Below are 13,466 nucleotides of genomic sequence, written 5' to 3'. Positions count from 1 at the left end.
TCAATGTAATCCATAATCACCTTCAACTTTAACTCACAAAAATGGCTTAGGTTAAAGTGGACGACTAAAATTAATCCTACCCATATGCAGGATTAAAATCTAGCACGTTTTAGTCCGTGGACTAAAGCATAATTTCTTTAGTTCAGAATTAAAAACTAGTTCTTGACTAAGATTAGTCGCTGACATAAGTACTCGAATCAGAAAGATATTTTTCTTAGTCCAGTACTAAAATGAGCTTTAGTCTAAGACTAGCGCTAATACCTGACTCAGAAACCCGCCCTTAGTTTCAAGAAAATCAACTAGGAGTATAGGAATATGTTTTCAATACATTACACAGTGAATGGGCTTGAAGTTTAAAAGTAATTATTTACAAAGTTTGAATCAAAAACATAAACTTCCATCGTGCGTTTTAACACCATTCTCCTTTTCTCTTTTCCAGTTATTGAGTGCCAAAGATAATACAGTAGAACCGCGTTAATTCGAATTTCAGAGGAAAGACAATATACTGTATTTAGAATTATTGGAAGTTTGAAACATAGAGAGTTTGAATTATAGAGGTCAGAGTAAATAAAATTCAAATTATGGAGGTCCCAGATTTAAGTTTAGAGAGTTTGAGAAATTTCAACAGGCATATTTTGTGTTCTAAATTTGAATTACAGAGGCTGGTAATGCAGTTCAAATTGTAGAGGCTGCATTAAGCGTAAAAATCACTTTGAATTATCGGTATAGTATTTTTCAGATTTTAGATGTTTTCTGAGGGGAACAGACAAACATTACTAATTATAGAGGTCTTCGAATCATCGAGGTTCAAATTAGCAAGGTTCTACGTCAAGTAAAAAAAAATTTTATCAAAATTTAAGAGAATGCTTTAGTATAACATATTTTGCAGAGAATCAATAAAAAAGTCTCTATTTGTAATTGTATTTAAAAATCTCTAAAAAAACAGATATTTGCAACAGTCATATATAACTAGAGTAGACTCCTTCTTATCCGGACACCTTTTAACCGGATGTCGGTTTAACCAGACTGCACTCAGCGGAAATGACATCTCTTTAACCGGAAAATTTTTATCAGCACATTGGTTTAACCGGACTAGATCGTCAGGAAGTGTGCGGTACTAAAACGACTGTTCTCGTGGGAAAGATTTGAGACGAGTGATCACGTGTCTAAATACAATGCTCTCCTAAATTTAAGTAGAATATCACAGTAAACGGTCCGTTTTTTCAAAACAACGAGTTTTTAGGGACATCAGTTTAACCGGATAAGAGGGAGTCTACACTGTACTTAGACTTTGTGGGAGAAGCAAGTATCAAACAGGAACAACAATTCTGGTATTGTATAAGACCTTTATTGTTTTAGTTTACAAAATTTAAAATTTGCATGTACAACTATGTCCAAAATCACAGCTGGCCAAAACATGCACGTAACACAGCTTCTAACTATATGTAGAGGTTTTGCGGAATCGGGTGAAGCCCGAAATTAAAAACAAAACAGGTGTTCTGGTTTTTGGGGCTAAAAACCTGAATAACATTTTTTAAGTTCGGACTTCACCTGGCTTTGCATAACCAATATTATAACTAGGAAGATCTCATATTGGGTGCTACGATTACAATTTATTTTGTACATCGATCCCCTCCAGTTGTAATCCGTTTAAACATTTATTACATCTAAATTGAAAATGAATTTAAATTTGAATACAAACATTTGAATTAAGTTTAAGTACAAGAATGATATTCTATAGAGATTTTTTGCCGTATAAATAACATGCAATAGTAAACCATAAACATATTACCATATAAGAATAAAATAATAATGAGTTAATGTTTTCCAGGTTAAAAATAATGTAGATAATATTGAGTAGGCCTAGTAAAGGTTGACTTATTAATCTAGAATATTATAACGTTTTACATCAAATAAACTGACTAAAAGTAGCTATTTGTAAACGATAATTAGTGAAAGTTCAAAAACAGGTTAGGATTTATACAATGGGGTCGAAATTCATCTACATACATCAAACCGCCTGACACGATTCCTTACCTAATTTTGCATGAGCAAATGATCTTGTGCACATCTAAGTAAAAACGAGTGCAGAAACAATTTTTCAGAGCACTAAAATTTAAATGTTATGTTTTGATTATGTTAAACATGTAATATTAAGTTATTTGGCTCTAAGTGCTCTGAAAAATGCCTAAAAGCCATGCTGAAATAAAAACAGACAAATTGAACATGTTTGGTAGAAAATTATTTGAAACTGGTACAAAAATTACAAACAATGAGTATATGTAATGCAATTCAGTTCAGATAGGTGCCTGAGAAAATTCAAATCCAAGGGCTTATAGATACACTAAAGGCCATATAGCGTTAGGTCATGGCTGTTACATAACTTATTCAGGAAGAAGTTTTGTTAGTGACAAACCCCAGACTCTAAATTTTCTATGGTAAACTATCTGAGCTCCTTACCATTGAAAAAAATACACCACCCACATTGCTTTTGCTAAAAATACAACCTAGTTGTATGTCTTATATTTATCAAATGAATTTACAACAACCAAACAATTTAATTTAGAGAAAAAAACCAAAACATCTAAAAAAATTATGATTCAACTGCAAGATATCAAATCAAAACTACCATACCATCATATCCAGCACTTCTGATAGCCATTTGAAAATAATATTTTTTTTAAATAATTATAGAAGGAAAAAAAAGATAATCAGCACTGGGTACAAAATAGAAGGATAAAAAACGAGAGTAAAATCTATATTAGTTTTTGAATTGACTGCATCATTTAGTAACCTTCATTATTGAGTATAACAAAAAACAGTTTATTCACAAAAATATGTATGATATGTCAAATTAATCGGCTGTAAACTAAAGTGTACATGCAAATTAAAAAGCTGAGAGCAAATAATCCGTGTAAGGTTTTAATACTAAATGGTTATAATGCTAATGGTACCTACATCTATCAATCAGTTAGTACAATATTGCTTGTATTCCTAGAAATTATTTAAAACTACATAAACAACAACAAAACATTTGAAAGTTAAATCTACAAAATTGGAATTGTGAGCTATTTATTTGAAACTTCACATTTAACGGAAACCAGTTGCTATGTTATGTTAACCAGTAAAAATGTTAAAAAAAATTTTTAAACTATTAAAAAATTGTTTTATCACATTTACTGAAGAGTTTAATATACAGAACTTTCTCTCCCGCTTCGAATATTATTTTAAGATTTAGAAAGATGCTAAATTTATCAGTTACAGTAGAATCCCGGTTATCCAACGTAAAGGGGGAAGAGCCGTTTCGAATAACCAATTTTCCGGTTAACCCGTCATCTGCTCCTAGCCTATGTATTACCACGGTGTGTAGGAAAAATGAATTTAAAACAATGTCTATATAATAGTGTTTTATTTCAGCCACAAAAATGTTACAATGGGTTAAAAAATGTTTTAAACTGAACGACTGAAGTTACATAGTTAGTAATATTAGACCTGTATTATTTTATGGAACCATTTCGGTTAACCTGAATTCGGTTAACCGGGGTTCTGCTGTATTGATTTTAGCTTAGGTTGTATTTTAAGGATGCATATATTATGAAGTAATTAAATCGTGAACTTAAATTTGAGTCCCCACCCACATTCATTGGGAACGTAAACGATAAACTAGCAAAATAAAATAGCAACTGATTTCCAAAACGACCACAACACGAAACATGAAAAGTAACAGGCACTTTATAACCACAATCAATAACTATTTCCGATCTCGTAGTTTAAATACAGGTATTTACATCAGAAGCCAATAGCCGAGTATTTAAGGTTCCACTAATCGCTACTAGAGTAAGTACGTATGAGGCGGAACCGTAGAATCGATCGATCGAACATCGAGGAACTTGAAGCCTGACTAGAAAGGCGGGACCTAAATAGAAGGCGTCTAGAAGCTGATAGAGGGGAAGTAGTGACGCTAAACCATTAACTTGCTCTCTTAAATAGGCACTGAGCATCTTTAAATCTAAATGATTATGTATTGTTTGGTACTCATATCACATCTCTCAAATAAACTTGCTCAGATTTCTATAACTTAAAACGGAGTTAAAATATTACACAACATATAGAATAATAAACACATCAAATAGTAAAATGACTAGAAATAGATTGTCTAGGAACATCTAAGGTAGTTATTGGTTATACGGAGTATAAAGACAGAATATTGTAGATTTGTTAAACAATTAACGCTCAAGCACACAAAGGTAGTTTAGTACATTTTTTTTATTAGTTGTAAGCACAATTTTTAAAAACGAGATGCCAACTTTACAAACTAAAAAAGAGTTGGTACAAAAATAATAAATAAAGCCCATTCTCAATCCTGTCCGACATAAATAAAATTAAAATAAATACAAAAACAATCACTGGCTTATAATAATATTTAGTTTTTCAATAAACACATCCTATCTAAAATAATGAGTTTAACTTTTTTTGACTAAAGAAACTTATACAGTAGAGAGTCAAAAATCTGAACCAATTGGGACCGTAGGTAGTTCAGATTACCTAGAATGGAAATGAAACAATGATTTTTGTACTAAGATATTTTCGTTACATTACTGTAGTTTGTTTCTTGAAAACATATGTACATTGGAAACAACAAAAAACAGACTAGCTCGGCCTGTTCACTTGTTTCCCTGCCGAGCGCCGACTGTTTGGCGCATGAAATTGTAAAACATCTGTTGTCTCTGTGCTAATTCAATATTTTAAAACTCTCAGGGGCAGTTTGGATTTTTGACGTTCAGATTTTCAACTCTCTACTGTAGGTAGGTTACTACGTATAACCAATAAATACATTTATTTATTTTAATTAAGTAATTCGGATAAAACTACAGATAAATTAGGAAATATTAACAAATAGAGATTACATCCATTGTCAGGCCAAAGGACACCACAAAGAGGAATAAATATATTTTTAATAAATTAAATATAAATATTGCACATTTAATACTTTTGGCTGTCAAAGATAAATAATTATTCCATTCTCTGTAAAAATGGAGATATTTATAGAATAACTTACATCAGCTTTTTAAACTGAATTATATTAGCCCACAGGCCTTATGGTGGATTAATTTTTTACACTTTACGAACAATTGTATAAAAATTATGCCTTGGTAACATTGGCAAAAATAATATAACAAATAAATAAACATTTTTTCTAAAAGTTTACCTTGAATCGAGGGTTCTCAAATTTTTAGGCTACTTTTCATTGGATCTTTAAAAAATAACAAAAAATAAAAATTAACTAAACCAGCAAAAAGTTATAAAAATAATAAACATGTTTGTATGTTAATACTAAATAATACAAAAAAAAAAAGATCAAATCATAATAGCTACTAATATCACAGAAAAAATAAAAGGCAATATTGAGTGATTGTAAAAGTATGACTCAATCATTGCCAATAATTTTGTGGTAATCAAAATTCCTTTTTTCTTAAATCTTGTATTCCAAGAAAAAGTTCTAGTACACGTCATAGGCCTATTTGAAGAAACAAAACCCATATCATTTTAAAACAAATTAAAAGCCAGATATCCTTTAAGAACAACATGCATAACTGAGTATCTTTTTTGAGTATTATTTTTAGTCAACATATAAAAGTTGTTGCCATTTATCTTAAAAACTAACAATACATATATTTTCCATGAAATGGGGAAAAATTGTTAGGAGGTTCCTCAAAAATGCTTCGACTTATTATTCGCCTTGTAAAAAACCAACAATAAAACAGTGCGTTATTATCTCTACTGGAGTCTAGACCTTCGTTGTATCATTGCGATGTTGTCCCTTGGCGCTGCGGAGTGGGGGAAATGATTCTCCCTCCACCTCCCCTCTAGGTATCGTCCAAACCAGCCCGCGTTGTTTTACATACATAACTTATGCTGCAGTTTTTCAATAAGGACAAAATGAGAGTAAAAATAAAAATTTATAAAATTAATATTAGAATTTTTAAATTATTTTTTTTTTAATTTGTAATTATAAAATTAAACTGTCATAAACTAACCTAACCAACCAAACTTGCTGATTATATAAAAAACATATAAAATAAAAATGGAATGAAGGTTTACTAATCGAAAAAATAGTTCTGTTCATAAAAATAAAATTATAAATGCCTCAAATTTAATTACCTATATAATTTCTTAATTATAAAATTAAACTGTAATAACCTAACCAAACTTGCTGATAATGCAAAAATCTTAGACAAAAAGTTAGTGCTACCGGTAGTATTCGAACCTGGTACCTTCAGTTTCTCAGCCCGGCACGTTATCCATCAGACCACCGAGGCCGATGGCTGCATACCGTATCGTTGCGGTAATGGTGTTCCCTTAGCCAATAGAATGCTATAATTTTGTAAGTATTAAAAACAGCAGCTGAAATAAAAATTGTGCTTCCCCCACTCCGCAGTGCCAGGGGACAACCTCGAGATGACATAGCGAAGCTTTAGACTCCAATTATTATCTCTAACTGTTGTATTTTACTTTAAGGTTGGATCTGTCAAAGACCACAAGGGCTTACGCTTTAGGGATTTTTCTAAGGTTAGCAACTTAACTGCTAACCAGCCTTAACTCATGTCCTAAAAAAATCCTTAAAACCCTGTGTCATCCAGATTTTGTTCTTCTTCGGATAATTAACAAATTATCAACTTATGCCTAATCCTAACCTCAAATATTGAGAACCCTGGATGCACGCATGATGCAGTACCTCAAAATCAACGAACATAGCGTTAGTCGGCTTTCACATTGTTGGTTTGGCGATGCTTGGGCGAAGGGCTGGACGTGAAGTATAAACCGAAGTCCTTGGCAACTACGAGCTCCTCGGTGGGGAAGTCGAGAACCACCGTGATGTGGAAAGCCATGTTGGCGGAGGCTATGACGTACTCACACAGCGCGAACCAGCTGAATGCTGAAACAACCAGGGATGTATAGTTCAAATGGAATCAAGAAAATAGGCTGCATTTACATTAATACTTTCTCTCCATTCCATATTCGAGAAGGTAGGCTTCATTTTCATCCCTTCGCCAACAAATTTTTGCACCGTTATAGTTTATAAACTGTAAATTTACATGATTTGCACTATTAATTTATTAACTGATTTAAAAAAAAACTGACCACGACAGAGATACTACGGCTCTCAATCTTATAACATTTTCTTTAACTACCTTATTTTCCAAAATTATAATTTTCCAATGTGAATTTCCGGTGTTTTAGACCTGCACGGGATACAATTATATTTTATTCCCGGGATAAGGGTGGGAATGGAAGTCTGTATTCTTATATAAGTTTTCCTAATCAAATTTACTTATGTTTAATACATAACTAGACCTATTTATTTGATTTATGATCTTCAATAACATGACAAAATCCTCGGGGTAAAAATCTTATTAATCTTATCTTATTATTTTAATGCTTTCTTTACTTAGACACTGAATGATGACAAAGCTTTGACATGAATTGTAATCAATTCTAGGGCAATTAATTAGATCGTGAATGTAAACAAATATATTAGGCTACTATAATATAATATCTATACAAAACTAAATGAATAATAAACCAAAAAGTCACAGTATTTAAATAGACCCAAATCAATGAGATTTTAGAAGTTTAAAATTTCCAAGTAACCTAAAGCGAAACTATAATAAAAACTTACCCATATCATGACACAGCAAACGGTGTTTTGCGAAAAATACAAGCAGTCCTACGGTTGAGAGAATAGAAGTGACAAACAAAACCTTCTTGATAAGGTACGACGTCTGTTGGTTCTCCGACATGTCTGGGTGCGCCAACTGGCTGACTTTCAACGTCACCAACATGTGTGTCAGAGAGCACAACATGAACACAATGAAGATCTTCTCGTGTACAGCTGAAACACAAACCTTGTGACAATATTTGCATTGTTACCCTGTTTCAGGTGAGGATTTTCAATTGTGTCCCACAGTACAGCACCGTGTCAATAAATGCGTTTTTTTTTGTTTTGTTGGGGGCGCAATCAACAGAAAATATTTTAAATCGTGCGACCGTAGAATCTTCATCACTCTCGGTTCCCACTCATGACTGCCACTGCTTACACATGTCACTAATTGTTCCGCTTTATCTGTATTTGTAATTAATTATTAATTTTATTTTTCCATTATTCACCAATGTCAGTTCCTTTTGTTCAATCGGATGAAAAACATATTGTCAGTTGGCTAGTGAACAAAATTTTTTGACGAGTTTTCCCTTATGCTTTTATTTATGTTCGACAAGATCTGTAAAATCACAGAATGATAAAAAAACCAAGTGGCCGTGAGTTTAGAAAGAGGGCGGGAAAAGGTGTAGCACAAAGTCCCTAAAATAAGTAGGCTTAGTTGTTTTAATGAGTTGTAAACCTGTAAGCAATTACGATGGTTATCAATCAGCAGAACCACTAACGACAGTAACTGATGATTCATTAAGTGGGTTATTGTCTGATACAAGAACAGAACCTAGCTGTGTAACATCTCACTTATTCATATTCATCTATAGTTGAATTTTTATTTGATCTTCAGTAGCCTACATTAGCCTTCCGGGGTAGCGGATTTCTACCCCCGGATATTTACCCCCATGAAAAAACGCCTACGTCATTTTGACGTCACGAGGGGCGGGGCCTATACACTGTCGAGAAACAGCCCGCGACTGGAAATTTACCCCCAATATATTATTAAATAATCAACATGTAATTGTTTGATTATAAAGTGATTTGCCATAGCACGGAAATCTACCCCCGGATATCTACCCCCAGATATTTACCCCCGGATATCTACCCCCGGATATCTACCCCCGGACATCTACCCCCGGATATCTACCCCCGGAAATCTACCCCCAGACATCTACCCCCGGACATCTACCCCCGGACATCTACCCCCGGAAATCAACGACTCTTCGGTTAAGCATTGTCTTGTAATATCCAGTATTAAGCATGCGATATGTCATTGTCTTGTTTAACATTATCTATCTTCCTAATTCAATAAGCTGTAACAGTCCTTTTTTCACCCGACCTTCTTCGCCGATTGTTACGATTGAGGTGTCATTTTAATGCTTAAGATCTTGCGCAGAGCAAAATGGTAATTAAAAAAGATATTTCGATTAGGGCTTCAAAAGGTTGACCCCTAAGCCTTTGATTTATTCCTAGAAGGTGCTTCCAATGGTTGACCAACTTTCACACTATACAGTAACAGTTATAAAGGTGAAATGTGAGCAGATTACTAATCAGTTCCATTTTTAAGTCAGGTTGAAAACCAGAATAGATCGTCTGCAACTGTAAACAAGAGATGGAACACTACCCCAAAACGACTTTTCGTTCTCAATTGGCCCTCTATCAATAACCTGTGTTGCCTGTACAGCGAGGCATTTTGAGAAGGAGAAAACCCGCCGGATGAATGCTTTAGGTTTATCAATAACGAAGATAAACATGGTTTTAGTTACACACCGGTAATCTTTGAGTTGACTCATTTAAACTCATTGTAAATATTCATTGTTATTCATTTTGAAATAACTCCTTTTTTTGCAATTGCTCGAATTCGAGCAACATGTACACTAAATACATATTATTGCACTTACGATTTATTTGATCCGTTTATTTACATGAGTCACAACGTTTTTAATCTTACTTGGTTTTGGATTTTATTACAAAACATGATCGGAAATGGTTGCAGTATTTGTAAAATTTCCAGTGACAGCTAGAAAAAATCATCTTTATCCAGCTTTTCATCTTTCACAGCTGTTCGTTATTTCATTGATGTCGTATTCTCCAAACAAATTATTAGTATTTCATTAATTACTGGTAAACATTAGGAGTAGCCTAAACTTGACAAAAATGCAAAAAATTGGGGGTTTGAACCAAATTTATTTTAATTCAAAAGTAGTGAGGCCATATTTTAATGGCTTAAGTTACTCGTGTCAATCCACCGAATCCAAAAAGACTATTTAAATCGAATCACGATCGATGCTCTAGTTTTTGAGAAGAAGGCCACGTAAAATGCCTTCTGGGCCTTGACAGACAAGACAGAAATTGAGATAAAGACTTGTTTTGGCTTTTTTAATGTATGAAACGTAAAAATGACAAAAATAAATAATTTTAAGCAATGTTCATACTAAACTCTAATTTCATTAAAATAAATTCGTAAAACCAAAAGAACCATGAGGTAAAAATACCTTCACTATCCCGAAATATCCAATTTTATTCTTTTACATTATTCTCCGTTATTTCACAACCAGCATTGACAACCAAAACCAATCATAAAATATGTTTATGTTTTATTTTTTACGATTAATTATATGTGTAAACAACCAGACTTTTTAGCCAATGTAAAACTCCGGATAGTGTCTACGACATAGGAGGTAATTACTACTTATTACTAGGAGGTAATTGATAGTGAAAAAATTATTAATTCATTAATCAACCTGTGGCAGGCTTTTTATCAACATTTAATTGCATTTTTACCACTAGTAATCAGAAAATAACCTCCTTCAGTAATGTGTTTTAAATTTCACGATCTGCGCTCGTGCATGTGCCGTTAGCTATGAATGTATGTGAAAATTGGTTAACAATTTAAACCACTGTCTGAAAATAAATCAAATGCTTATGGGTTACACTTTTGGAGCCCTTTATCAAAATATCCTTTTTAATTACCATTTGCGTTGCACTGAATCTTAAGCTTAAAAATTACACCTAAATCAGTAACAGCTTAATGAATTGGGAAGATAGATGACATTAAACAAGAAAACGACATATCACATGCTTAATACTAGATATTAGAGAGTAATTATTAAACGAAGAGCCATTGATTATTTTTATAAACCAATTACTAAAATCAACTACAACAATGAATATTGACCGATACGTAGTGTTGCACGGGGGTAGATTTCTGGGGGTCGGAAATAAATAATTCCGGGGTCGGACATTTATGATTTGACCACTGGGGGTACATTTCTGGGGGTATATTTCCGGGGGTAGATATCCGGGGGTAGATGTCTGGGGGTAAATGTCCGGGGGCAGATGTTCGGGGGTAGATGCCCGGGGGTAGATGTCTGGGGGTAGATTTCCGGGGGTAGATGTCTGGGGGTAAATGTCCGGGGGTAGATGTCCGGGGGTGGATGTCTGGGGGTAGATTTCCGGGGGTAAAGTTCCGGTGTCAGGTTTATTAGCATTTTGATTAATTACAACTGTTAAGTAAACCGTGAAATGCGAGTTGATTGAATATACAATAATTTATCCATCCTAAAAGTTTGCGGCCGGAAATCTACCCCCATACATGTGACGTAGGCGTTTTTTCATGGGGGTAAATATCCGGGGGTAGAAATCCGGGGACCCAGCCTTCCTACCGTATCACATTTAACAAGATCAGTGGCTACAGCGCTCACCTTCAAAACTTATTGCTGCTGGTTCGATACCAAGTGGAGTGAATTATGGATTTAGATGCCATTTGTCATACTTAAATGATGCTTTAAAAAAAAGTGACATTTTTCAAAACAGTAACTTTAAAAGTTCTATTGGCATAAAACACAACCTTAAAACCCGTTGCACTATCTACTAAGCAAACCAAAATAATTTTACAAGAAGAAAAAACATCGGTACCGACTTACGATAATTCTCCTTATTAGATATATAGGTGACGCCGCACAGTGAAGCGATCTCTGTGATGTTGAGCCAGTAACAAACGCTGAGCAGCCGCTGCGCTTCCATGCGAGTTCTGTAGTAAGCGTGGTAGATGCTGGCGATCAGTAGTCGTGGGCCGATGTGCAGCGCGACACATATCCGCCACAAGTAGCGCTGAGGACTCACGCCCGTGATGGCACTGATGCTCGGTATTATGTTGTACACCTGCGGAAGAGTCATGTTAACCTTATCTAAAGTGAGCAAAGCCCGATCAAAAAAATTTAACTGTTTGAAGTAATTAGACTAGGTATCCTATTTATTTTGACTATGGATACTCTGTTTTAAACAAGATCAACCTTTGCTAAAATGTAATGTAAGCCATTTTGAAGGCAAATAACACAGCTAGCAACGGAGTTAAGTGCTAGCTTATAAACAGCTGGATAGCTCCTGAGCTGGGTTAGGTTAGTCAAAATATCCATGACAACATTTTGTGTTTGAACAAGACAAGGTCCACCCAGACAGAATCAATAAATCACTGCTAGCTTCAGGCCTGCTTTTATAATCTGGCAGACTGGGCATAGGCCTAAGGGCGCCGGTGGTTGGGGGGCACCCGCCCACCCGCAGTTAGGAAAAAAGGGGGGGCGCTGCTTTTGGGTTTGCCCAGAGCTCTACTGACCCTTAACGCAGCCCTGGTTAGCATGGTTTTACTCACTCGACAATGTGTCTCATGGATCTCATCTGGCTGGAATATGTAGGCTGTCACGAAGCAGAAGACAAGAGCACACAATGGCAGCGAGACGGTGACCAGACACAGCTGGCGGAAGTTGATGGTGAGGTGGACAAGAGGCTTCTGGCCGAGGGGAGTCATCTTGTCGTCCATCTAGAGGTCAGGTCCTGGCAGTCACCATGGCGACAATTGCTCTTAATGACCTGAGACGAGTGTATGTTAGCCTCAACTTCAGCCAAAACTTGTCTAAACAGCTCTGCTTTAGTAAAGATAATAATAATAATGATCTTTGCACAGATCAGTTAGACCAAATATTAGTTACCCATGTTTCTAACCACCACATAAAAAAAACGCAATATCCCACTGGCGCACAAAAGTAACTTATATATTTTTTAAAATTGCTAATTTTATTCATTTATGGATTACATTTTTTCTATACAATCGCCCTAACCATACAAATATTAAGTTTATCTTACCTAAATTTATAAAACCATCCAAACTCTTAATAAACGCTAGAAAATTCTAGTTTTCTACATAGCTGAGAGTAAACAAATATGCTAATTTTAGGGAAAGGCTACATCCAGGTAGGCCTATAAGCAATATTTTCTTTGAAATGAGACACCAATTAATCTACTACACTGCAATTGAAGAATTACACTATAAATTAATAGGATTTATGCCTATTGGATTTTGACAGCTTTTTCAGGGATTGAGGATTTAATCAAAGGGGATGGTAAAACAATACTGTACTGCAAGTGCAAATATTTATAGATTTGTAATAAAGCTACTCAGAATTAGGCCTGGTAACTAAATTAAATAAAGCAATACTAACTTCAATTTTGAATTAACTCGTTGATCGTAGAGAACCTGCGATCATAACTGGGATGATAATTTACAGTAAAAACAACGCAGCAGCCGACAAATTCCCTAGTTTGGCAGTTCAGTTCAGCATCAGCATTAGCATAGCATAGTATAGCAGAAAAAGATTGAAGAAATTATAATAAGACGAATTCTGTTCACCGCCTGTCTGATATCTGATATGTACATTACAACATCTTCGACGTAGAACTGTTTTTTTTTATAGTGTATAAT

The 13,466-nt window shown here is 34.5% G+C and overlaps 1 protein-coding gene across 1 annotated transcript; it reads right to left on the bottom strand.

Moving 5' to 3' along the window:
- Positions 1-1,326: 1,326 nt before the first annotated feature.
- On the bottom strand, positions 1,327-13,336 carry LOC128986531 (post-GPI attachment to proteins factor 2-like). The gene is made up of 5 exons (XM_054406941.1): positions 13,207-13,336; positions 12,360-12,577; positions 11,635-11,872; positions 7,682-7,894; positions 1,327-6,937 (listed from the first exon to the last, which is right to left on the bottom strand). The coding sequence occupies exons 2-5, from the start codon at positions 12,525-12,527 to the stop codon at positions 6,759-6,761; spliced, it is 798 nt and encodes a 265-aa protein (XP_054262916.1). The 5' UTR covers positions 12,528-12,577; positions 13,207-13,336; the 3' UTR covers positions 1,327-6,758.
- Positions 13,337-13,466: the final 130 nt, after the last annotated feature.

The sequence above is a fragment of the Macrosteles quadrilineatus genome, unplaced genomic scaffold (genome assembly GCF_028750875.1).
Source record: "Macrosteles quadrilineatus isolate MER2022 unplaced genomic scaffold, UCM_ALF_1.0 Scaffold_2__2_contigs__length_208266976, whole genome shotgun sequence".
Classification (NCBI taxonomy): Eukaryota; Metazoa; Arthropoda; class Insecta; order Hemiptera; family Cicadellidae; genus Macrosteles; species Macrosteles quadrilineatus.
This window is presented reverse-complemented; position numbering and strand designations above follow the sequence as displayed.